Source organism: Notolabrus celidotus, chromosome 19 (assembly GCF_009762535.1).
Source record: "Notolabrus celidotus isolate fNotCel1 chromosome 19, fNotCel1.pri, whole genome shotgun sequence".
Taxonomy (NCBI): Eukaryota; Metazoa; Chordata; class Actinopteri; order Labriformes; family Labridae; genus Notolabrus; species Notolabrus celidotus.
In genome coordinates this window covers 15,277,544-15,304,892 of record NC_048290.1, presented here as the reverse complement: position 1 = coordinate 15,304,892, position 27,349 = coordinate 15,277,544, and the positions used below count along the sequence as shown (strand labels likewise).

General features: G+C 40.2%; 1 protein-coding gene across 2 annotated transcripts; it reads left to right on the top strand.

The window, feature by feature from the left end:
* The first annotated feature begins 1,477 nt into the window (after window positions 1–1,477).
* Window positions 1,478–27,265, top strand: c6 (complement component 6). 2 transcript variants are annotated; one of them, XM_034709603.1, is made up of 21 exons: window positions 1,478–2,162; window positions 2,362–2,534; window positions 3,905–4,035; window positions 4,803–4,941; window positions 16,944–17,075; window positions 18,008–18,164; window positions 18,883–19,027; window positions 19,200–19,341; window positions 19,648–19,786; window positions 19,916–20,110; window positions 21,529–21,772; window positions 22,137–22,259; window positions 22,338–22,504; window positions 22,590–22,815; window positions 23,259–23,427; window positions 24,574–24,685; window positions 25,375–25,507; window positions 25,586–25,780; window positions 25,956–26,043; window positions 26,241–26,485; window positions 26,578–27,265. In XM_034709603.1, exons 1-21 carry the CDS (start codon window positions 2,031–2,033, stop codon window positions 26,757–26,759), a joined length of 3,369 nt encoding a protein of 1,122 aa, XP_034565494.1. In that variant the 5' UTR covers window positions 1,478–2,030; the 3' UTR covers window positions 26,760–27,265. The 2 variants fall into 2 exon arrangements, with proteins under 2 accessions (XP_034565494.1, XP_034565493.1); XM_034709602.1 differs by lacking the exons at window positions 1,478–2,162; window positions 2,362–2,534; window positions 3,905–4,035; window positions 4,803–4,941 and adding an exon at window positions 16,246–16,540 and having other exon boundaries at window positions 16,885–17,075.
* Window positions 27,266–27,349: the final 84 nt, after the last annotated feature.

Sequence of the window (27,349 nt, the reverse complement as noted above, 5' to 3'; positions counted from 1 at the left end):
AACCAAAATTAATGTAGAGCCAGAAAACAAAATATGAATAAATAAGAGAGGAGATGAAGACACTAAAGATTTGTTATTGTGTAAAGTTTTTCTTGTGCTTCTACAAATTAAACTTAAAGCTAAAAAGTGTTATTTGAGCTGCTGATGTGCTTTAACAAATTCAAACCTGCAGGATCAGATTCAGATTTTTGATCTTGAAATGTTAAAAACTCGACAACAAAATGAAATTGATTGATCCTGGTTTCAGAGTCATTATTATGAAACAAAAACACCTTTAGTTTCCGTGTGTTTCCCTTTAGCTGAATCTTGTTCTCTTGTGTTCTCTGCCCTGTAGCTCAGTATGAAGAGCTTTCATATACAAGGCTCTGTCGTTCAAACTGGTTCATAAGTAAAAAACCCAGATCTAAACTGTTTGTTCACTTGACCTTTAATAAACTCAATTAAAGAGTGACTTGTGCAACAGAGGTGGTGTCATGTTTTCATGAGCTTAGGATAGAAACTGTGGTGTCTGTCTTTGGTTTGAGAATCAGCCTCTTTAAACCTGTGCATTGAATGTGTGGTCTTTGCTGATATGTGCAGTAGCTGTGTGACACCGGAAGATTTGATCCATCCCTCATTAAAGTGGGTTAGCCCTGTTCTTGATACCTAACTTAAGTTGTGACGTGCAATGATGCAGAATCCTCTTTAAAGTTCATCAGGAGAGTTTAGAGCTGTGTGACTCTGATGACAGAGTGCTGACAGTGTAACTATCACAATATCATCAGTTATTAAATCACTAAACTCTACCTGATAACCTCAGGTGGAGATGCAGAGGAAATCTCTTCCTTCTTTAGGCAGCAGAGGCTGAGGATGCAGAGGTTACTGTCAGTCAGATAACATTTAGCTGTAGGTAATAAATAGGATTTAAAGGACCCAGATAAATTACTTTAAAAAGCACATAGAGATGTAGATTCATGTTAAAGAGTCTCCTGCATTCAAAACTGAAATAATACTATAATGGTATTAAAATTAAAATATGGTGTCAATGCCAACCACTCCACCTGGAATATGTGTGTTACTCCCTTTTATTTACAGTCTATGGTTACTCCTCACTGCAGTGGCTCACTCTACTCTCACTCCTCAACAGGTTTATGACTTTTGTCAGCTTTGTAAGACATGGATTTTTTAAATGTTGTATGTTTCCATTGCCATATTTTATTGCAAACCTTGAAATTAAGAGTCATTTAAATTGTTTGACTTCCATTTCCGTTGATTGAATGCATTAATCTGCAGTTCAGGGTCATATATGGACGGGGTTGCTGGGTATAGGCTGATTTTACGATTCTCCAGAATCTTGGCAGGTATGGTAGTTACACTTTATGCAATATTCTGCCCCCTCCTTCTTTCACTGTGAGGAGATTTGAAGTTGCATGAATGTCAGCTTGTTTTTCAGTTATTGTGCCACCTAGTGTCCAAAAGAATGAATGCAGCTTCAAGAAAAGGTGTGGAGAGCCCTCAGTCATGATCAGCACTGAGTCCTGAGATGCTGTGAATCTGAATCAGCTGTCAGCTTGCAGCACATGTCTGAGTGTACAGGGACACAGCACTGCTGTAAAATCCATGTGTTAGATGATGTATCGTCCAGTGATGGTGGGTTGTTGTTAAACTGTGTGGGGCTGTGGTTCTGGTCTGGACCACTGCTGCTCCTAAACAGTTAATGATCAGTCGCTGGATGACGATTTGTGTTGCTGTTGGCTCCGACTGAATCCTCCTCACACGTGAGCGCGCGGCGGAAGACGGAGCAGCCTCCCTCTCGGCCTTCAGGAGGGGCTGAAGGTGACTCTCCTCTCAGCTGGGATGCACTGGGAGCTCCTGGGGGTCCGCCCGACCCACTACACGGTCCTGCTCCAGGATTGACGAGACAGTCCTGCTTTTATGAAGTCGTTGTAACGCCACGGCTTCCAAACGGATTATTTTGTGTTTTTCACTAAAGGACATCATCTTTCCCTCTATCTACGTCTGGCTTCTGATCCGGTGTTGAGTTTGCATGCATGTGTTCTGCACCGTACGGGCGGAAGAAGCGCCCCAGATCTGCAGGGATCATCTTCCCTGTCAGTAAAGTGGCGCAGACGGAGCCGGAGCGCAGGGAGAGCGCGGAGGGCGTCGTGGACGGTAGCAGGATGGTGAGTACCGACCCACAGAGCTTAATCTGCTCCTGATGACAAGAGGTCCGACTGTGTTTGCAGCTCTGCACCAAAGCACAGGTTTTGTTTCTGCGCCTTGCAGGTGCTGCAAACGCGCAAAGAAGACAAAACGCATGAAATCCTTAAAAAGATGATATTTTATTCACAACATGCATCCCTGTTCGCTGTTTTTCTGCAGACTGTGCAGGAATTCAACAACCTTGTAGCCCTGTACAGGGAGCAGGTCATATCGGTGGGAGAGATCTCAGTAGACTGCCCTTCTCTGCGGGCTCAGATGCACCACACACGGACCAAAGGATGCTCCATGGCCCGGGCTGCACACCAGGACCTGGCCGTCATCGCTGTTTCAGGGTGAGCACGAAACAAGGCTGATTCTTCTTAAAGGAACAGGTTTGAGCTGCAGCAGACAGCCTTTCTGATGCCCTTCATCATTTTCAAACACCAGTGAATCGTGGGATTCTCCTCAAAGCTACATCTAGTTTCAAGCATCTACAGTGTCTGATTGGCTGTTAATGCTACATCAAGGCAAAGTGATAAATGTAATAAAGCAGAATTCACAATATAATAATAATAATAATAAATTATCAATAATAATAAAATCAAAATAAGAAGGTAGAGGAGAAACCAAAACACAAATAAACAAAAAAGAGAAGAAAAGAAAAGTACAAATAGCACCATACAATTAAAAATGACTAAAAGCTACAACAAGAGATGAAATGACAGTCTTTGAGAGAGTGTCCATGGACATAAAATACATGGAGCAAGACAATCAGGAAGCAGCAATGAGGAAATGTTAAAGAAGACACATGCAGACACATCAGGACAACGGTTAACAGTGCTGTACATATTTGCACCTGGCAGTGACTACCAAACCTAGCTGCATGCAATTCAAATGAGGCAACATATAGACTGAGTGACAGGTGAGCACAACGAATAGACAACACAAGCAAGCAACAGTACTGTATGTTAACAAACACAGGACAAAGTGCCGACACAAGGTGGCAGCAGCAGGGGGAGATGTGTTTAGTGCTGACAGATTTGGTTGCTTATGAGCCGCTGCTTCAAACAAAAACTAAATGACCGGTATGTGTTGAGCTCTCTGATAGAAGTTGGTATGTTGTTCCATTATCGTGAGGCTCTGAAGATCTATCCTTTTTCAAGTCCTAAACCTTCAGAGATACGGTAACTGCTTTATTTCTTATTTTAGTTGAACGACTGACTGACGTGTGGAAGCTCGTTGATGTCGTTGGGGTTGCAAAATTCTGGGAATTTCCAAAGTTGGAAACTCTCCATGGGAATTTATGGGAATAAACCAAGCAGCTGATATGGATATAATGCAGATAATATTGTGTGTCCCTATAAAATAAGGTTCAACACTCTGAAAAAGTTACAATGAAAGGGAACCTGGTGGATTTTTAAGCGATAACTTGTTCATAAAATGTTGATAGAAAATATACTGACTTCAATTTCATTCAGAAAACTCTTGGATGAAATTATTAGAAATTAGTACTTTAAGAAAGACAATACCGTGTTGGAGTACAATCTTTATTCAGTCATTTGTGTATTGTATTGCATGAATTAACAAAGGGTTAAATGTACAGAAACTACAATTTGAGTCCTAGTTTTGAACGTTGTCATGCTATGTTTTTGATCTTTACCTCTTTATTTCCCTTCCTCCTTTCATCCTACCTCTGTCCCTCCTCCTCTTCTTCGCTCTGCAGTCCAGAGGACGGAGAGATCCACCCTGAGATCTGTCGGCTCTTCATCCAGCTGCAGTGCTGCCTGGAGATGTTCGTAACAGAGATGCTGAAGTCCATGTGCCTGCTGGGGGTGCTGCAGCTGCACAGAAAAAGTACTACCACTCAATAATAACACTGACACATGTTCTCAAGACAAGAAGACATGGAGAAATTAGTCCTCCATGATCCTTAAAAGCCAGTTTGAATAATAACAAATGTTAAATTCATCTTTATTCATCGTATTTGAAACATTCTTAAACAGAGTCAGATGGAGGACATTGAATGAAAAGTAAACAAGCACAGTCTTCTTCAATTTAAGAGTCTGTGCTGTAAGTGAATAAACGACCACGATACAAACTGTGAGCATGCAGTTTGGTTCATTTTTATACAAATAACATAAAAAAATCTGCCCATCAGTTAGAAAATAATATTGTAGTTCCAAAAATATCATGAAGACTATTTACAATCCTTCAAACGTGAAGGAAACAGTTTGATATGTCTCAACAAGAGTAGCAGGTCTCAGTGATTATCACTGAACTCAGTAAGCTGCTGCAGGGTTAGGGTTCTGGTTCGTGCATGTAGACTCACTCATGGCTTTCTAAGAGAGGAACGATTCTGTCCGTCAATATTTATGTAAAAAGAAAGATATGTTCTGATGCTAACTGTACTGAATTTCTATTTTCATAAAGTAATATTATAATTTAAAAAAAGACACGCATCATTTCAAAACAAGATTCAAAAATGAGTGTCATGCTGACATTTTAAAACATTGTGAAGTGAGCTCTGGATTTTCTTTTCTAGGTTAAAATCATTTCAAAGATGTTTTAAATGTGTCTGAGTTTTCATTGTCCGTATTTTCTGTCTCTGTCTGGATCTGAAGGAACGGACTCGGAGCCAAAGTTGGACTTTAGGATTGATGAAAGCTCTGACGTCCCCATCCTAGAAGAGCGGTCCTCCTCGCCCATCGACTTCCTGCAGGAGCAGTGGCTGGTTGGAACTGATATTGATAATATAGAGAGGTACAACTGCTGCTCTGACACGCTGTAGCGATGCAACATCAGCTGAATTTTGTTTTACACAAATCTGCCTCTCCTTTTCCTCACAGAGACATGCGAGAGATGCGAAACCTTCTCAGCAAACTCAGGGATACAATGCCGTTGCCGCTGAAAACCCAAGGTACCTACTTTCTTTGATAGATTCAGTTCTTCAAATTCAGTTCATAATGCAACAGTTTTGAGGCAATTCTACACGTGCGACTACTCTTCATACTGACACACTGACAGCTGCAGGGAATGTTAATCATGGTATGGCATACAACACATATGTACGGTGGCCCTGAAGTGCAAATCACAACGGCAAATCGGAAATCACAACAACAAATCAGAAAACATAACAACATTAACCAAACCGGAAAAGGTAGGCACAGTCAGGCCATCTGATTTGTTGATGTGTTTTGTGAGTTGCCATTGTGATTTGCACTTCAGCGCCACCGTACATATGGCTCTTTGAAGATACTGCTTTGCACAAACGGAAATGTATAAGAGAAGACAAAACTTTCTTTTGGACACATACTGGAAAACCTGTGGCAGTAGATATCTTTGATAGCCTCATAGCTGCTGATAATAATATTGTCCTGCTGTCAGGCTCTAATCTGAAGTGATGAGATAAGAAGTAAGGACAATTATTGGATCAATAAATCAATAAATAAATCATCTTTATATAGTGCCAATTTCACATGAAGGTGAAAAGCTAAATACATTTGGCACTTTTTTGCAGAGATGGCACGCCATAATTTATTTATATATATATGTTTTTATTTAAAAGGACTACACATATTAATTAACACTTTGTAAATATGCCAGAATTAGCCAAAAGGCTAGTTTACATCCACAATCGTTTGCCAGATGTTAAAAGAGCTCCCTAAAAAGATCAAGATTAAACAAAAAAATAAAATGAGAATAAAAAAGGGAGAGGAGAAACCAAAACACACACAAAAAGAAAAGAAAAGAAAAGAACAAATAGCACCATACGATTAAAAATGACTAAAAGCTACAACAAGAGATGACATGACAGTCTTTGAGAAAGTGTCCATGGACATAAAATACACGGAGCAAGACAATCAGGAAGCAGCAATAAGGAAATGTTAAGAAAGACACAAGCAGACACAACAGGACAACATGTAACAGTGCTGTACACGTTTGCATCAGACAGTGACTATCAATCATTAAACTAGCTGCATACAATTCAAATGAAGCAACGTTTAGACTGAGCAACAGATGAACACAATCTTTGAAGAGGAGTAGGCTGTTTGAAATCGCTTATGAAGCCACAATTTGCAAATAAATTAAAAACCAGAGAACTACAGGGATCAAAATGTTCTTTTTTTGGTTGTGAAACCTTTTTATACTTTCAGAAGTTTTCCCATTCTTGATGTTTTAGAGTAGAAGCATCGACAGCAACAAGACAGGGAAGTGCTGGAAGGAGATGGAAGGCTGTGTTTGCAGAATCATCTGGAACAAGATTAACTTCATTCATTGGATTTTGTCTTTGTGTGGTGATCGCTTCATTTTGAACCGTGTGTTTGTTCCAGATGACAGCAGCTTGTTGAACCTGACTCCACACCCGCTGATCCGGCAGAGGAAGAGACGCTTCCCCGGACTCTGCTGCATGGTGTCCGGCTGAGTCTGAAGGTGAACACTGCAGTCAACACAAAAAGGGAAGGACATTCATTCAGTATATTTTTGATGTAAATAAAAAAAGGAATTCATCACTCTAAGTTCATTTTTTTCTTTGTTTAGCTGCAAGTGTTTTTTCCACCATATCGAAAATTGTAAACTTCTAGTATCTGTGACCTGTTTCTAGACATCTCTGCATTTCTTTCTTTCCGTCCTTGCAGTATTTCCCCTCCTGATACTTCTGCTTTGTGCCACTTCATGTAATCAAAGAGTATAAACATGTAAATATTCAGGCTATGCACTGGCATTTTGAGTTTGAAGCTGTCTCACTGTGCTTCTGTCACTCCATGTTTGAATGTTTCACAGTGTGAGATGTTTCAGTTCTAACACCCTCCGGATGTTTTCATGCAGTAGAAGCTCTTGCCAGGTGAGCCTCTACATACCTGTGCGGTGTGACACCTCAACTATCCTCACTATTACATTACTTACATGTAAGAAACATTAAAGCTGGCTTTTTCTATAGAAATTATTTTTAAAGTATTCAGCTGTTGAGTGTAAAGATCTAAATTATATTACAGATTAATAAAAGCTGCAAAAAGTTTTCCTTTTTTTTAAATGATTTATTTATTTTGGGGTTTTTTTGCCTTTATTTGGGAGGGTAGCTGAAGAGATACAGGAAATGTTAGGAGTAGAGAGTGGGGGAAGACATTCAGGTGACCTCTGGGATGAGGACTGTGGCATCTGTATGTGCCGCTGGAGTCTGGAACGTCCACAGCAGCATGACGTCTACGGCAGCTCAGAGGAACCTACGAGACAAGGGAGCTCAGGGACTCCAGAAAGGTCTATGGTTAGTAACTTTAATGGGACAGGGAGAGTTAAAGTAAGTGATGGGGGGTTGGGGGGAAGGGGGTGAGATAAGATCCCAGTGTGTCAGTTCCCCCGGCAGTCTAAGCCTATAGCAGCATAACTAAGCAGCATAGCTAAGAGCTGGTCCAAGCCTGATCCAGCTCTAACTATAAGCTTTATCAAAAAGGAAAGTTTTAAGCCTACTTTTAAGAGTAGAGGGTGTCTGCCTCCCGGGCCCTGACTGGTAGATGATTCCAAAGGAGAGGGGCCTGATAACTGAAGGTTCTACCTCCCATACTACTTTTAGGTACTTTAGGTACGATGAGCAGGCCTGCATGTTGGGAGCGTAGTGTTCTAGAGGGGTAATAGGGCACTATAAGCTCTTTAAGCTACAGAGGTGCCTGATCATTAAGAGTTTTGTAGGTCAGAAGAAGGATTTTAAATTCTATTCTAGACTTTATGGGGAGCCAGTGTAAGGAAGCTAACACTGGAGAGATGTGCTCTCTTCCTAGTTCTAGTGAGTACTCGAGCTGCAGCGATTGATATTGAATTTGAAACTGTGTTTAACCAAAAATACATGCATATCCAAATCAAACGTTACAGTCTGCACGGAAAGAGACATTTTTAACTTCCAGATTCAGTCTTCTTTCTCAAAGACTTGAATGTACAGAAACAGCAGAATCAGAAAATCTACACTAACACTCATCCTCCCGAGCCATCCCCCATTGAATGTAAGTGCAATATTATCTGTAAATTGGTGTTGGTGAAAATTTTTGTTTTCTTGCCGTAACACAAAGTGGTGATGTCTAGTTTACTAAGTTCTTTGTTTGGGCATGTATTTGACTCTGAGTGAGACGTGTAGTTGGTGTGTCCAGCGTTGTAGAGAATCAAGAGCTACACCTTTGTACAGATAGAACATTTTATAATGTGAATAAAATTTTATACAAAAATGTTAATTCTTCCTTCTCTGTTCCAAACTTTGCATAACTTTTAAAAGACTAGAATCTGACACCCTCTCACAGATACACTCACCGGCCACTTTATTAGATACACCTGTTCAATTGACTCACACTCACTGAAATCAAGACACTTTTGCGGCCTTAGTAAAAAACAAAATTACGGTGTAACACTTCCTTTGCTGAAACACAGTCCAATGTTTTTTTTAAAGCCATATAATAAGTGTTTGAACTTTCAGGGAGACTGAACACCTGCTTGTTTCTATAGCTCAGAGTAATAAACCTGAACAAAACGATGCACTCTCTCTGAGGACCGTGACATTGCTGAATTTCAATCATTCATTTCCAGTGATTGACAAAGAACACTTCTTCATTACTTCAGTCGAAGTATAGATCCTCCTGGTCAAACATTACTCCAATACAAGTGAAAGTTGTTCAGTCAGATTATGACTTGAGTTAAAGTCCTGGAGTACTTACTTTTAAAAATACTGATGTATTCAAAGTACTTTTTAAAATATCTCTAAACTTATTTTCACAAAGTGTGAGTGCAGTCAAGAATGCATGGGTGTACATTCTGCTCCGTTCTGTTTATCTAGAAAACATGATTTTATATCTAAAAAGTCTACCATGAAATATAAACTAAGTTACTACAAGCACAGACAAGTTTCAAATGTTCATCTGGAATCAAAGCAGTGTGTTAGCTACTCCACATGCTTTCTCATGTTAGGTGATGTTTTGTAGGCTGTGATGAAGTTTGTGTGGTAAACAGATCAGAGATTCACAACAATACAAACAATCACTCTTTATTTCAAAACCTCAAACGTGGGTTTAAAATATGGCCGTGGTGCTCAGGTAGAGAATCATCATCCTTCTCAGTCATAGCCATCATCACTATGACTAAATGAACGGACTGATCTGAAGAACGTTTGAGCTACACTCAACCGAGGTCCGGCTACACCACTGAGACAAACCAAACACAAGTACACCAACAGTTTACTGTCTTTGGGATCTGATCTCAGAAAAGAAAACTCATCAGCTGACTTCAAAGCTAAAGTAGTGAGTAACTAGAGCACTGATAGAAATGTAGAGGAGTCAAAAAGATGATATTTGTCTTTCAAATGTAGTAAAAGGGATAAGTTCTCCCCAAAAATAACACACAAGTAAAGAACACATACTCAAAAACTGTACTTAAGAACATTTACTCCGTTACTGTCAACCACTGTTAATTTTTAATTGCGTGTTTGAAACTCTAACATTATTTTTCATTTCAAAATTTGATTTGGGAATCAAATGAATGCAGTGAAATGACTTCATGATCTTGACTTTAGATTATTCAAATAAAAGCTGCACTGCTGCACCACTGTGTTCTGAAACCATGACATAGATGTGAGTGACAGCTTCACTTAGACACCGGAGTGTCCCGTTGAGCTCAGTCGAGACAGTCGACTCCAATCCGGCTTTTGCTTTCCTTACTGCCAACTTACAAAAAGTCATCCATGCATTCATCTCTTCCAGACTTCACAACTGTAATGTACTTTATTCTGGTTTCAAAAACCAGCAACAACATAAACTGCAATTGATTTAAAACGCTGCACACAGACTGATTCACCGCTGCGGTGCTACACATTTGAACATCTGAAAAGAGATAACAACACCGTGATTATTAAAAAGATGTGCAATGATGCAAAATATATAATAATAACACATTGGCAGTCCTTCCATCCTTTAGATTAGCTGACATAAACTTATAGTTTTGACTTTTTCACCTTTAAGGTCTCTCTTTCTGTTTTGATTCTTATGTCGCTCTTTTTGTTTTCTTCTTCTTTTTTTTTGTTATATAATAATTTGCCTCATTAGCATCATCTAATTAACTTCATAGCTTGTGATAACGCATGATACAAAAATCTCTTCCAGTTAGTCCATTGTTGTATCTGATGAAGTGCAACTTTGCCTGCTGTCAACAGAGAAGATTTTTTTTTTCTCTGCAGTGTCAACAGTTCACATCTCTTCCCGAAAGTGTAGCATCGAGCACCTTTCACCCACACAAACCTCAGGGTTCTTTCAGACCTTCAGATGAAGCTACGTGACCTAAATACTGAAGAATCTGTTGTGCCTTTCTCATGAAAAACTTCCCGTAAAGTTTCCACTAAGATGAAAACTAAGATTCAACTACAGGTCAACTTCATTCAACATATGATCTTTGCTTCTTTATAACATTTAAATAATTAAATAAATTAGAACAGCTGTGCTAACAACAACACATCCCTTCTAAAGGTGTGTGTGTGTGTTCACATTTGAGGAGACGGTCAGGATAAACTTGTCGTCTTTTAGTTAATTGTTGTTGATGATAATGGAAGGTCTTAGATGGTTTGGTTGCTTCATTGTAGATGTTCCTTATTTTATTTTTTTTTAAAAAGAAAAGAAAATAAATTCCTTACTTACTTATGTGCATTACCTTTACACTGCTTGGCAGCACCTGCACCCAAATGGATTTGAAGCACTTTGTTACTCTTACTGATCTTGTTTCCTTTTGTCTAAAACTTTGCTTGGGTTGTTCTTGTTCTTGTTGTGGCTTTGGATAAAAGCGTCTGCTAAATGACATTGTAACATTGTAACATTGTAAATGAAAGTAGTTTTATTTTATTTTATTTAAATCAGCTCATAGTAGTATTTGCATGTGCCTCCTTTTAACTTTGAGCACCTGTCCCTTTAAAGGTCTCTGCACCAGCTCTCTACCCTCATGCTGCCAACGACCTGTTGCAAACTGACCTAGTTCAGCTTTCAAGGTCTGAGGTTTGAGGGTTTGAGGTGTTTCCTTTTTGTTTTTAATTTTCCAACCTAAAAAAAAAAGAGCACATATTTTTCATAAAACAATTTAATGTCTCAGTTTCAACATTTAGAAACACCTTCCTTCTAAAAGGTGTTAGAAACATTCCTCAGAGATTTTGGTCCAGATTTGTCGGCTGCACATCTATGATGTGAGTCTCCCGTTCCACCACATCCCAAAGGAGCTTTGTTGGTTTGAGATCTGGTGACTGTGGAGGCCATTGGAGTACAGTGAACTCATTGTAGTGTTGAAGAAACCAGTTTGAGATGATGTAAGCTTTGTGACATGGAGCATTATCCTGCTGGAAGTAGTCAACAGAAGATACCGGGTACACTGGGGTCATAAAGGGACGGACATGGTCAGCAATAATACTCAGGTAGGCTGTGGCATTTAAACGATGCTCAATTGGTACTAAGGGGCCCAAAGTGTGCCAAGAAAATACCCCCCACACCATCACACCACCAGCAGCCTGAACCGTTGATACGAGGAAGGATGGATCCATGCTTTCATGTTGTTTACGCCAAATTCTGACCCGACGGTCTGAATGTTGCAGCTGAAATCGAGACTCGTCAGACCAGGCAACGTTTTTCCAATCTTCTATTGTCCAGTTTGTTGAGCCTGTGTGAACTGTAGCCTCAGTTTCCTGTTCTAAGCTGACAGGAGTGGCACCATACGCTGCTGCAGCCCATCTTCTTCAAGGTTTGTTCAGAGATGGTATTCTGCATTCCTTGTTTGTAACGAGTAGTTATTTGAGTTACTGTTGCCTTTCTATCATCTTGAACCAGTCCGCCCATTCTCCTCTGACCTCTCACATCAACAAGGCTTTGTTTTCGTCCACACAGCTGCCGCTCACTGGATATTTTCTCCTTTTCGGACCATTCTCTGTAAATCCTAGAGATGGTTGTGCATGAAAATATCAGTAGATCAGCAATTTCTGAAATACTGTTTCAAATAATTAAAATAAATACAAACCCTTGAATGAGAAGGTGTTTCCAAACTTTCCACTGGTAGTGTATGTCTGTTTGATGAAAGTTTGACATGCATCACAAATGTACCAAGAGAATGGACTCAGTTGAACTCACACCTGATGAAGTGGAAGGCGTTAAATATTGTGAATGAAGATGTTTTGAGATGTTCAGGGAAAACTAACTGAAGCTGAATTAAACACAAATGTTCAAATGACCCCATTTCCATCCAGTCTCACACTGGGTTTCTCACTTTCATACGTGGTTTCTTATACGGCTGTCAGTGTTAAACACCCGTTAGACCCCACCCATGAAGAATAAAAGGCTTGAAGTTGTAAGCCCCATCACTCATTACATCCAGACTTTGGCCAGCAACGTGACGCTCCCATCTACTTGAGCTGAGACAGAGAGGCAGAATGGATGACGGCGAGGCTCCATCCTACATTGTGTGGTCCTACTTGAATGCATTTTTCTGCTGTTTTCCACTGGGGGTTGCTGCCCTTCACTACTCCAGAAAGGTAGGAAACTTTTAACAAACATCAAAGTGTCTCCTTTTGAGATAAAACTGGACCAAGGTTTTTCCACAAATGGACATTTTGTAGATTTCTTGCAATTTGATTGAAACTTATTTTCACTTTTGAAGGTACAAAAAGCAAAATCACAAGGACAAATGGATGAAGCCAGGGATGCATCAAAGACGGCCATGACACTGAACATCCTGTCACTTATCTTTGGAATAATTATCTTCAGTTTTCTCATCCCTTACCATATGATGACACAGAAAGATGATAATTGAATGTATGTCTCTGTAACTCAATGAGATATTTGTTGTGTTGTTTTTGTTCGAAAACAATGAAAAATAAAACATGAATGATTTTGTGATGAGCGAGTACAAGAATAAAAGCAATGTCAAAAATCAAAGCTCCACTAATTATGGAAAGATGTTGACAAAATGACTCTGATAGACTCTTGTCAGCTGAAGTTTAAGGCAAAATTGTTCTGACCAAACTAAGAAGAATCAAACTGTGTTATGACTTTAAATTGGAAACTTCTCTGAGCTGAAAAGTGACTTTACAAAAAACATCCTCTTGAGTCACATCTTGTTCTTGAAGTCGGTCGATATTTGTGTCGACATACACTACCAGTCAAAAGTTTGTAAAAACCTTCTCATTCAAGGGTTTGTATTTATTTCATTTATTTGTAACACTGTAGATTAATACCAAAGACATCAAAACTATGAAAGAACATATATGGAATTATTTAATGAACAAAAAAGTGTTAAACAAAGCAGAATATGTTTTATATTTTAGATTCTGTAAAGTAGCCCCCTTTTTCCTTCATGACAGCTTTGCACACTTTGGTATTCTCTCAGTCTGCTTCATGAAGTGGTCTCCTGGAATGGTTTCTAATTAACATGAGCCTTGTCAAGAGTTTATTTGTAGAATGACTTACCTTCTTAATGTGTTTGAGACCATCAGTTGTGTTGTTCAGAGGTAGGGTTAGTACACAAGGGATAGACCTATTTGACTACTGTTGTAATCCAGATTATGGCAAAACCTGATTATTTCATAGTTTTGATGTCTTCAGTATTAATCTACAATGTGGAAAATAATTAAAATAAATAAAAAACGTGAATGAGAAGGTGTGTCCAACATTTTGATTGGTAGTGTATGTGTTTCCAAATGTTTTTAAAAGGTTTACTTTCACACACTATTGTCTCTTTATCTTCGTACTCGGTCTGCTCGTCACACTGCTCCGTGGTTTCTGAGGTTTCCCCCTCAAAAGATTTCCTCAGGGTGAGAACAGAGATGCTTCTCTGTAGCGCACCAACTTCCTGCCCCAAAAATGAAAAAGAGAAAAAAAACAAGACACACACAGTATCTCTATCTCTGGTTGCGCCTCAACTCAAAATGTGTACACAATGCTGAAAAAGAAGAGCTACATTGACCCTTAGAAGTTTAGATAATGGCAAAGTGTGAATAAATCTATAATAAAGCATCACAGTGAGAGGGGATAGTGTGTCCTTACATCTGCAGCACTCCTCTGCTTGGTTCGTGAAGCACAGTGAGAATCTGAAAGAGGCCACTTCAAGTCTCCTGGAGACACACACCAGCTTCCTGTGTGTGTTTTTAGCAGTAGATGGTGCTGTTTCTCTGAGATCCAGACACAGAGTTAGGGGACATTTTACCCCTGTAAAGCCTGAACCATTAAATAACTGCCAGAAAATTCTAATTCTTTGAAAATGGAGTGTTTATTGGGCCTTCTGACAAATAATTAAAAAAAAGAAATTAAATATCAATTTTCATATATGAGTTTTAATTTGTATCATATTTGATACTTCAGGTATTTTGGTGGATTTTTTTTGCTCACAGTTTCTTCTTATTCAAACAAACTAAAACATATAAAAACAAAATTTTAGCCTATTAAACTTTGAGTTTCCTTCAATTTTTTCCCAAAGTAATTGCAAACCTTGAAATTATTGTTTTCCATATTGCACGACAATGTCATACATATTCTGTATCTACTACACAGCAAAAAACTAATTTATTGTATATTTCTTCTCTGAATTGTTACATTTTTTTGTGGAAATCAATGAGCAAAAGACAATTATTTACTAGGGAGCCATGGCAACATTCAACTAGTCCTCAATCATCATGATACAGCAGGTTGCATATATAAAAATACAAGGTGTTATAAATCTCTCAATTTCTACTCTAATCATACCTCATTATGTCATTTAAACATGTTCTTAAATAATAAAAAGACTGTATGTTGCTTTGTGGAATGCATAATGTATGACATTTAATAAAAACAAATAAATGTCCTTATATACCTGCTGTATCAATTCTGATACACACATTTTCAACATGACTTGACTATAAAGGAAGTTATGAAATATCAATTAGTTTTACATTGCATTAATCCAGTAACTATTCCTCTTGAAGTTTCAGGAACAATTTGAAAGTTTTTTTTCATCCAAACTTTTTCAAAATTGGTAAAAATATCCCTGAAAACCCTCGAGTGGGTCTCTGATCCACAGCTGACATTTTGGATGTCTCAAGTGACGTCCCTCTGGAGCATGAATTACTCACACCTGGTGGATTATCTGTGCACTGCATGTATCTGATTGTATACATCAGGTTTTTACTGAACAAATATATCACACTGATGATGTAGAGGTCTCAAAAACTGTTGTATCATTAGGGTTACTCAAAAGTATAGTTTTTGGTCAGAACAGTTCCAGTGTCAGAGCAGGTTTTGGAAGAAGACTTTGTTTAATTATTTATTTGATGGTAAGGCCAGATGCAACTCCTGCAGATCAGCAGTAAAGAGGAGGAAAAGCAGACAGAGATGGAACAAACACTAGGACCAAGAGTCATTGAACTTTCATTATTACCCCGCTGTGATACATTCTTGATTCTGAAACCAAGAGTAGGGACAGCCTGATCACACACGTCACGTCAATTCAGAATTCAGAATCAGAATCAGAATCAGAATCAGAATCAGAATCAGCTTTATTCGCCAAGTATGCTTGAACACACAAGGAATTTGACTTTAGTAAACTGTGCTCTCTTTGTACAAGGCATAAGAATAGGAATAAGAATAAGAACTACAATAAAAATAAAATAAAAATATAATAACAATAACCTTAGCTATAAATACAAAGAAACAACAAATAGGCATGACTAATATGTACAGGCTAAAATAATATGATAAAGTGCAGTGGTTCAATCCATGTTTCACCTCAGTTTGTTTGTATTTTCCCTGTGAGGTAAGTCGTTGCTCACCAAACAGAATAATACTCAGTTCAGTAATTGCATTTTATGTCAAAATGTTGAACCATTCATTGAGCAACACTCAGTGATCACACATTTGTTGCAGTTTGGCTGAATTCCCTCGAGTGTTTTTGTGTTTGGAGCTTGATTGTGCAAAACCTTGCATGGCTGGAGAACGAGTGAAAAGAAAGTACACTTTCTCCCCTCCGTATCTTAAAGTGTCTCAACACAGAACATCTGGTTTATGTCTCTGCAGCCGGGAAACTCCACGGCTCCTTACTTCCCGTAACACTGAGAGACAGCAGTGTTGCGTAAGAACCTTTTTTGCTGCTGCTTTCTGAATATTCTGAAGAGAAAGTTGTTTTTATTTTTGACACAGATTGAGCAATGCAAGTGAAAAATTTCCAACGCAAAATTAGAAGAGGAGGATTTAAATAGCTGCTGATAAGTGAGACACATATCTCAGTTCTGCCTGAGAGAGAGAGAGGATCCTAACTAAAAATATCTGCAGGCTAACACAGGAGCAACATCATTATATGCTTTAATCAGCTGAAGAGGACGCCAGTGTTCACGGTGAGTCAGATTTATTTATATTTGGCATGTGGACTGAAAATTAATTGTTGCATAAAAACCACTTGAGCTCAAAACAGCAGATATTTGCTTGTTGCTTGTGTCCTTCTTTCATTCGTTTTCTTATTAAATGATGTGCTGAAACTAACATGAACCCAGCCGGGCCTTTTTGAGGTATTTTGTATGCATAAATAATGTGGTTGATGATGATCTTCTGTAGAGAATGATGCTACTTTTATGTTGAATTATTCAGTCAGGGATCATTTTGATTATCAATAGATTGTTGGTATAAATATCCAAACACTGAAAATGAAATAAATGACTCATTCACTGTATTTACCCAACAGAGCACAGGAACACGTCTTCAGAGGTGAAACCAGCTCGATCCCTCCATGGCTCCCTCCAGCTGGTTGGTTCTTCTGCTTCACCTCCTCAGCTGCATTTCTGCTGGGCTGGCCTGTTTCTGTGACCGGTACCCCTGGGGATCTTGGTCTTCCTGCACCAGGACCTGCAACTATGGAGTTCAGCACAGACAACGGTGAGACGACACCAGAAATATCATTTTGTGTTGTGGATTTTTGTGGATTTGAACTTCTATGAGCTTCAGAAGTGGTCAAATGTTCTAATCATAGCGTACTTTCTCTGCTATTCTCTGTCATTGTTGTGAAATATAAAATCCCTAACATGTAGAAGTCTCTCAGAAACTGCAGCTTGTTCAGAACACTGCTGCCACAGTCTTAACATGAAGAAAAAAAAAACTGATCACATAACCCATCTTCTTAAAACTCTGCACTGGCTCCCTGTTTCTGTTAGAATTGATTTTAAAGTCCCTTTACTTGTTTTAAAGCTCCTAACAGCCTTGCTCCTCCATAAATCACTGATCTCCTGTCATGTTATGTTCCAGCTCAATCACTGAGCTCCTCGAATGCTTCCTTTTTTAAATGTTCCTTGTGTGTTTCACAAAGAGAGAGAGCTTCTGTTTTTATGCCCCTAACCTTTAAACTCTCTGCCTCTGGATATCAGAACGATGAGCTCTCTAGGTGTTTTTGAAAAGTAAACTTAAGACTTAACTTTTTAATCTAGCTTTCAATTTGGAGTAATTTATTTTTAGCCCTGGACTGCATTATTATTTTAATCATTGCTTTAACATTTATTTATCTTAGTTAATTATTTATTTCTTGTATTCATATGATCTTGTTAACGCTACCTTATTTTAACTTTTCTTTCCACTATTACTTATTTTATCAATTTACTGTATTGATTTTATTTTATTTGTAAGTATTTTATTTATAATCATGCCTTTTATAATTTTACCATTGCTGTTGTTTTCTGTCTCTCTGTTATTTAGTGAAGCACTTTGGGCTGCATGTTTTTATGTATGAAAGGTGCTATATAAATAAAGTTAAGTTGAGTTGAGATGAGATGCTAAAAGTTTCTGTTTACAGAAGTGATTTTCGTTGTTCTTGACAGGACGTTTCAGCGTGATGAATATTACTGGAGAAGCAGCTGCAGTCAGCTGTGTGAAAAATATGACAGGAGAGCTTGCAATGAGCAGGCCTGTCCGATAAACTGCCGCCTCACAGAGTTTGGAGCTTGGTCTGACTGCTCGCCCTGCGCCAAGAAACAGGCAAGACATAAAACTCCAGATTCATCCTCCAACACTGCAATGTCTGAATTCTTATTCTGAAGTCTTTGAGCGTGCATGAACTCACTCTGGTGTATTTTTGAGTACAGATCCTTGACTACTTCAGTTTGCTGAACCACTTCTGTTTTCTTTTTTTTTGGATAAGTATCTGAACTTCAGCTTCAGCAAAGTGTTTGCTCTCCCTACTCTGTCTGTAATTATAAGACATGACCAGAGGCGATACTGCGACCTGCACATACCTTTATTTTACCATGCATTGAAGAACATTTTATAACAGAGTCCTAGAAGAGACAGCATCATAAAAAGTGTCACAAAAAAAATACAAAAATCAGACGAGCACAAACTATGAATCAGCAATATTAAACATGACCTGTGCATACAGCTGACAAAAAGTCCTTAATCCTGTTTTTGTAATCCTTGATGCCAAAACAATAGTCTAGTTTAAGATGACCTTGTAGCTCAGTCCAAGATAATGGAGCATTGGAACATATTGGTACAACTACTTGCTAAATTTCTGGGATTTCACAAGAAAATTAACCTTTCCTTCTACTTCTGCTTTTCTCCATCTGCTCCTGTCTATTTCTAACAACTGTCTTTAAAGGGGCCCGCTTTGATTTAAGGTCACTCCGTTTATAATGATTAATATTATTCTTTTTTTAGACACAATCACAGCTTTAATGATTTGTTTTGTTTCCTCCAGTTTCGGACACGGTCCGTTGTGAGGCCGTCCCAGTTTGGTGGATCGGCCTGCAGCGAGGATCTGTCAGAGGAGAGGCCTTGTTTCCCCTCCAAAGAGTGCAAGCTAGCACCCATAGACTGCAGAGATGACTTCAAGTGTGATAATGGTAAGTTGTATTTTAACAGAGGAGAGGGAAACAAATCTGAAAACCTTTGAGACATGTTGTTATTTTTCTTTTCTTTGCCTTATTGTCACATTTAGTCCAGATCAGTCAACAAAAAAAAGTATTTCAGTCTCTGGCCCTTGATGTAATCTACAAAACCTCCTTTCTGCTGCAGGTCGCTGCATCAACTCCACACTGACATGCAACAGACAGAACGACTGTGTAGATAACTCTGATGAGAGAGATTGTGTCGACTACAAAATCGTGTGTCCTGTAGAGAAGAGAGTGGCCCCTGGGGCGGACCTCGTGGGGAACGGGTAAGCTGAGGTCAAAATGTCACTGCTGAGTTTACAGCTTCAGTTTTCCCTGTCTTATAAATCAAAAATCTTTCTGCAAAATGCTGTTCATTGATTTTAATTTATTATTTGTTTGCTGCAAAAATACATTTGTCGTTTTTAGGAATCGGCCAACTCTGGATTTTTAAGGCTGATGCTCGATAGAATAAAAGTCTAACAATACGACATGTACATTTTTTAACATGATCATATGAATTTAATATATTGTGGTATTAAAAATAATATTCTAAAGTATCTCTGATTGAAAATAAAAATGTCTGTTGGAAGGTTTGATGCGATTGGCGAGGAGTCGAGAGGAGCAGTGCTGGACAACATGTTTATGGGGGGGTCTTGCAACATCAGGAGGCCTCCCAGCACGCTGCTCTACCACCGAGTCCCTTACAACTTTGAGAGCCTGAACATCAAGGTAGTATCAAATTACAGCTTTGGGAACAGAATTCAAACAAGTTTGAAATCTTGACGCAAAGACAGAAAACATGTAAGACTACAGACTGATTGTAGACCTTGTTTAACGAAAGTGTTTGTGTCTATACAGGCTGCAGTTATAGAGGACTTCAGCATCGAGCCCAAGGCCGTCACCTCTGAGCCGATCGATTTCAAGACCTCATCTTCATCAGCACACTCCTCTGATAATGATCAAGGCCTGCTATTCGTCATCTTTTACATTAGCACGGGGTCTTCGTCACGCTCTAGCTCCAAGAGAGATGTTTTTGAAGCTTCAAAGAAAAAGGTGAGGGGCTCAAACATTGACTGTAGTCATAATAATAATAACAACTTAACATCTCAGAGTGTTTATGTGTTGGCATAAATAAGTAGAATGAGAACTAACTTAAAGTGATAGAAACTGGGGCGCTGGTGGCCTAGCGGTCTAAGCGCCCCACATACAGAGGCCACAAGTCCTCGACCGGGGGTCGCCGGTTCAATTCCCAGCTGGTCGACCACTTCCTTCATGTCTTCCCCACTCTATATTCCCCATATTTCCTGTCCCTTATCAGCTGTTGTATCAAATAAAGGCAAAAAGGCCAAAAAAATATAAGAAAATAAAAGAAGTAAAGTGATAGAAACCACCATTTGAGAAAGATTTGATTGATAAGATTTTAAAGTTTGACCCATTCATCTATTAACCTGCAAAAGGCTCGGTAAAGGGAGCTTATGGGCTGAAGCAACAGCTTCCACACAAACACACAAATGTAGTGGCATACTTGTTAGGCTCTTCATTCACAAAGTGCATCCTGTAACCCTCCAGCCAGAGCAGGTAAATAAAGAAGTGTAGGCCAGACTAAATGTCCCCCTTTTAGCCCTTCTTCCTTCCATCCTTCCTTTCTCATGCTCAGTTCAGATGACAGTGGATTTTAGGAGGAACCCCCCTATCATCTCCCAGGACCTGAAGTGGGAGACCCATATAGACTCTGTGGTGAAAAAGGCCCAGCAGAGACTGTACTTCCTCCGCCATCTGAAGAAGTTCAACCTGCCACAGGAGCTGCTGAAACAGTTCTACTCTGCAGTCATTGAGTCTGTCCTGTGCTCTTCCCTCAATGTCTGGCTCGGTTCTGCTATCAAATCAGACATGAGGAGACTGCAATGGACAGTCAGGACTGCAGAGAGGATCATCTGCATCCCCCTGCCCTCCCTCCAGGACCTGTACTCCTCCAGGATGAGGAAAGGGCAGGGAAAATCCTCACAGGCCCCTCTCACCCGGGTCACCACCTCTTTGGCCTGGGGGAGAGGGGCCGGTGCTTCAGAGCTCTGAGCACCAGAACATCCCGGCATCTCTCAGGCCATATCCCTCATGATCAATCACACTGTAAACCACTAAAGACTCCTGTGACAGATCACATACATGTGCAATACTTGATTTCTGGTGCAATACCTCAATAACCATGTGCAATATTGTAATTCAATCCATAACATATTTTATTATTATATTCATCTACACTCTGGCTTAATTTAACGTATTCATGTCTTTAAAAGTACTTCTATACCTTTAGATTTTAGGTTTCTATATTTATTGTCCTTACTGTCTTGTTGTCAAGTACCAGTGTTCCTTTCACCATGTCAAATTCCTTGTTTGTGCGAGCCCACTTGGCAATAAAGCTTTCTTGATTCTTCTTGATTCTTGATTCTCCCCTCTTGTCCTTCCTTCTCCAGGACTCCAGATTTATCAGAGTGAGCCAGGTCCTGCCCATATCCACGTTTAAACTGAAGGACCCAGAGGACCTCGTCCTGTCACAGCCTTTCCTCCAGTTCCTCCACGCTCTCCCTCTAGAGTACAACTATGCCCTCTACAGGGAGATCTTCCAGCGCTTTGGGACACACTACTACAGCTCCGGGGTCCTAGGAGGCCACTATGACCTGTGGTACCAGTACAGTCGAGAGGAGCTCAAGAGTTCAGGTACAACAGCGACTGAAAATTTGACCAAACACTTAAATACTGAAACAGGACTTCTGGGATTCATTTCGAATTCACTTGTAGGGCAGCAATCGTTTGCTTAAAGCAGCTTATCACAAACTGAGTCTGGTTTGTGTCAGATCAAATCAGGTGCACAGGAGTGGATGTTGTTCAGGGGAAATAATTTGGTTTTACAAACTTTTGGTTTTAAAGTTTACAAACTGCTTGAGTGCTACAAACCTAAAAGGAGTGAACATCTAAGGATTAACAGATTTAGAATACATTTAATTCCCTGTTGAGATTCAGAGCGTGATATGTGCATCATCAGTTCCTGTGATTCTGTACTTTGTGCTGCACTCTTCCTCAGGTGAAACAGAAGAGCATGTCACTGGCTGCCTGAGCCGAGAGGTGGGTTGGACAATCATCCTCTACTCTCAGTACAGCAGCTCAAACCGATGCAGGGACAACAGGATGACCCAGAAATATGAAGGTTGCTTCTGTTTTTGTTTCTTTTGGTTTTTAGTAATATTTTATTTGCTGTCATTATTCACAGATGTCTTTGTTCCAGGCTCGTACGTTAAGTCAGCAGAGAAGTCTTTCTCCATGGTGAAAGGAGGAAGAACCAGAGAGGCAGCAGCTCTGGCCTGGGAGAGGCAGGGACCGGCTCCGGACAAAACATCCTACAAGAACTGGGCCAAATCTGTGCTTGAGAACCCGGCTGTGGTTGAATACAAGGTGTATTCATACACAGAGGAAGTGCAGAAATGAAAGAATACATGTTCGTAATGCTAAACATGTGTCTTTCTGTGTGTCTGCCCAGCTGCTTCCCATCGTAGACCTGGTTCGGGGGATCCCATGTGCGGTGACAAAGAGGAGGCACCTGAGGAAGGCTCTGCTGCAGTACCTGGAGGAGTTTGACGCTTGCAAGTGTGCTCCCTGTCCGAACAACGCCAGGCCAGTTCTCGCCGGCACAGAGTGTAACTGTATTTGTCAAACCGGCACGTTTGGAGAAAACTGTGAGACAAGAGCTCCGGACTTTAATTCAGGTACAGCAGGACTGCTGAGGACCAGAGTCTGATTCATGTTGAAGTTTGAAAATGGAAAAACTGCTGCTGAGTGTTGAGTCAAAAGAATAAGAAGGACCACAGACTCATGATGGGTCTGCAGCAGAGATGAAGAGTTCCTCAGATATTTGAAGACATCTGCAAACTATGAAACCTTTTCATTTTTCTAAACTTAATCCATCATTTTTATGCTCCTGAGACGGTGAATCATTGATTTAGATTTGCCCTTACCTTTCCTCTAAATGAAGCTTCAAACCTGCGAGGGGCATCCCTAAAACTTGCAAATCTATCACTAGAGTGCGTCGCCAGCAATCTATGAAAACTGCTTAACACTTTTAAGTCAAGATGTCCATACTAGAGTACTTAATCCAACAATGTTTGGTTATGTGTGTGCTCATTATGTTGGTGCTTGTTTTCTTCCACAGAGGGAGTGGACGGCTACTGGAGCTGCTGGGGTGCATGGAGTAGCTGTGGAGGTATAATGAGGAGACACCGAACGAGGAGGTGTGACAACCCCGCCCCCCTGAGAGGAGGAAAACCCTGCCCAGGTCCAGACAGACAGGAGGAGCCGTGTCACATCTCTATCTTTGAAAAGTAGGAACAACTTCACCTTAAACAGAGGTGGCGGAGCTTCTAACACACTGTTAGACGCTTCTTTGCTTTTCATATTGGAACATTTTCTGTTGTTGGTGCTTTAAATGGAGACTTGGAAAAACATCATTTCTGGAGTCCTTAAGTTTTATGTTTATAAACAAGCATATCAGATCTCATGGATTCTTTTATATCAAATCACATCAAACATTATCTCAAGACGCTTTTACAAAAAGAGCAGGTCTAGACCACTCTATGTCAAATTATGAACAGAGACCCAGCACCAAGACAGGGTAAGACTCAGTCTTACCCCACCTTAATCCACCATGAGCATTGCACCTCGCAGTATTTAGCTAGTTACAGTGGCGAGGAAAAACTTCCTTTAACAGGCAGAAACCTCGAGCAGAACCAGACTCATGTTAAACAGCTATCTGTCTCAACTGAGTATGGTCTGGAAAGAGGGATAGAGGAAAATAAGAGAGAGAGGGAGCGGTGATAGTGATGAGATAAGTAGTAGAAGCTGTTGCAGCTGGAGTCAAGCACGTCCGTGTCAGCTGGAGTCTGGAACGTCCACAGCAGGAGGACGTCTACGGCAGCTCAGAGGAACCTACGAGACAAGGGAGCTCAGGGACTCCAGAAAGGTCTATGGTTAGTGACTTTAATGGGACAGGTAGAGTTAAAGTAAGTGATGAGGAAAGGGGGTGAGATAGGATCCCAGTGTGTCAGTGCACCAGTTCCCCCGGCAGTCTAAGCCTATATTAGATGTTAAAGTAGACCTGGTTAGTGGAGATTACTCTGCCAGGTTTAGGATAAGCCTCTAATGTTTACCGCGCCCGGTCACCCCTACAAAAGAGTCAGTGCCCCAGTTTGGCTATCACAGGCAAGAAAGTCTGGAAACTCAGTTTTCATTCTCTTAAAGCAATTTAAAAGTAACTGGAGGTGAACATTTTTTCTTAACACTTTTCATCAAATTAGATATTTTGTCTTTGAAATGTTAAATTATCTCCACCATAGCAGTATTTCTGACTGATATGATTGGCCCCTGCTGCAAACATTCAATATATGAAATCCCTTCATCGTAATTTCTCCTGATACAGTTATATATAACTTTGGGATACCGAATGTTCTGGTCTGTGATTTTGCATGCAGACAGGAGACCTGTGATAACGATGATGACTTCACCGTGGGCTGGAGGGACGAGCTGCCTCCGGGTGAGCAGGGCTGTCTGAGACCACAGAGGCCGGCCAACAGCTTCCTCAGGGTAAAGACCGACTCTGCTGCTCTTGGGAATTCAAACATAAGGAACTCAAAGTTTATAAACATACACATATTTAAAACAAGATATTAAGAAAACTTTAAAGTGCATTTAAAAGTTAGTTACAAATAAATATTAGTTATTTTAGTTATTAAGTTATTTAGTCACAACACAACCTGGCTCAGAGATTGTGGGTATAACGTCGACCAACTTCAATCAATCTTTAGTTATAAAGCGCTAGATCCCAACAAATATTATACTCAGACTCTTTCTAAACAGAGCAGGTCTAGACCATCCTCTATGTTCTATTATTGACAAAGACCCAACATCAAGACAGGATAAGATCCTGTCCCCTCTTACAGACAGGACTCAGTCTGATCTCATCTTAATCCACCATGAGCAGAGCACAAGTTACAGTGACAAGGACAAATTATGAACAGAGACCCAACACCAAGACAGGATAAGACTCAGTCTTACCCCACCTCAATCCACCATGAGAATTGCACCTCACAGTATTTAGCTAGTTACAGTGGCGTGGAAAAACTTCCTTTAACAGGCAGAAACCTCCAGCAGGACCAGACTCATGTTAGACACACATCTGCTGAGACCGAACATGACCTTGAAAGGATCCCAGGAGGATTATTTTTGTATCCTTTCTCATCTTTCTTGTTTTTCTTGATTCCCTCCTCTTGCAGAAAGCAAAGCAGTACTATGCATTTGGTGAGGACGAGGAGTTCCAGTGCTTCACTGGGTTTCAGTTGGACGGTTTTCAGTACATCAACTGTCTCCCTGATGGGACGTGGAGTCAACCAAAAGGAACCTGCATCAGTAAGTTTGTTTCTCCAGAGGAATTCATAAAAATAAAAAGACTTAATCCACAGAATCTTAAACTCTGTCCTCATTCAGGGAGACTGTGCCTTCCTCCTGAGATCCCTGATGGCATGACGCTGTTCCCCACCAAAGACGAGTACAGAGTGGGGGAATCAGTGGGTCTGAACTGTAATGACCCGAGCCTGCTACCTGTACCATCAGGCTTCTACAAGTGCAGCAGCACTCTCACTTGGGTTCCCTCTCTACCCGCAGACCTCCGCTGCACTGATGGTACAGTTCATCAATACATTACGGTTCATGCATTCCCAGACGAACAAGTGCTGGCTGTTAGACCCGAGCAGTGGAGGATATAAACCCAAGTAGAGCTCATTTGTTGTATGAGCAATGTTCTGTTAATCGTAAACAGGAAGTAAGTCTCTTGTGTCTATGTTTGTCCTGCTTGCAGAGGAGCCGTTTGTCCCTGATGGTCAGTGTGGTCCAGGAGAGAAACGACAAAACTCTCAATGTGTCTGCATCCAACGGGAGAGCTGCCTGTACGTTTTTAATCCCTCATAAATGTGTCATTTTTAAAATATGGCGATATTTGAAGCACTTAAAAACATAACAAACACATTACTTACAGGTTTATCATCATGTTTATGACATTTTATACAGTATATTGGGGTTCTAGTACATAAAAGCTGGGTTCGACACATTAATCATTTGTGTTTGTGTGTGTGCACGTGTTTAGTGCACATCCAGAGAATCTCTGTGTATTTAACCTGGACGTGGACGTCATCGTGCCAATGTCCCTCTGCTCCTTCCACGCTGGTGGATGCCACGGAGATCCCCTGTTCTTCGTCAGTGACGGCTCGTGTGACGAAGTGGACCCAGCTAAACTGGAGTGGGCTAAGTTCAGAGCCAAAATGGCCGCCAAGAGCTCTGTTAAGGAGCCCTGCGATATAGACACCTGTTATGAGTGGGAGACCTGCTCAGGTGAGTTTACTTGAAGCCATCTCTAAACTCAGCTTGAAGGGTTTAGTGCATTCATTTGCCACACTCACTCTCTGTATCATATCTGTCCTCAGCATCCAAGAAGTGTGAGTGTAAGGCAGCGCGTGACTGCCTCAGGAGTGAGGAGCACATGTTCTGTGTGAAGCTGACCCGGACCCAGAGGACACGCAGCATGGACCTCTGCTCGATGGCTGCCTTAAAATGCACAAGTTATCAGTTTGAGATTGAAAATGAAGGCCCGTGTGTGTCTGGATGATCCTACTAAAGCTCCTCAATGCCGTCACACTCAACATCTTATTTATTCTGCAAAACCTGAAAGTAATCACTCTTTTTAAATGCAGATGATTGACACTTCTCACTTCTTTACTATGAAATTACAGCTTTTAAGCACTCCTATCTGTACCAATTTCCACAAGCAGACCATTACTGACATAAAGGAAGATTTGACATAAAATAAAAGCTGTCCATTTCAATACAAGAGAGATGAGCAAAGAGTTTGAAATAATTGTGAGCCATGATGCAATATACACCGCCAGCCAGCAGATGGCAGCAAAGATCTATATTCCTTTAATTGAGACGTGACGAGCGAGGCATGCAGTAAATCCAAGCTGCAACCTCCAGTTTTTAAAAATGAAGCCAATGCAAGAGTGCTAAAAAATGCAGTTCCTTCAGTGTCCACTTTCATTCATATTCAATTTCTGTCATTTTGATAATGTATGGATTACTCACACACATTAAATATTGAAAAAATATGTCACAGTGCCATCTAGTGTTTGATTTCCTCATGAGCTGCTGCAGGACAAACTAGAGCGGGATGAAAAACATGATCCTAATCTTGAGAACATC

What these genes read in the sequence shown, in the direction of transcription:
- c6 (XM_034709603.1), top strand. Translation starts at nt 2,031, where the DNA reads ATGTGTTCTGCACCGTACGGGCGGAAGAAGCGCCCCAGATCTGCAGGG. An exon ending in AGCTCCGGACTTTAATTCAG is followed by an intron (nt 22,816 to 23,258) that starts GTACAGCAGGAC and finishes TTTCTTCCACAG; the next exon opens with AGGGAGTGGACGGCTACTGG. An exon ending in AGACCTCCGCTGCACTGATG is followed by an intron (nt 25,781 to 25,955) that starts GTACAGTTCATC and finishes TCCTGCTTGCAG; the next exon opens with AGGAGCCGTTTGTCCCTGAT.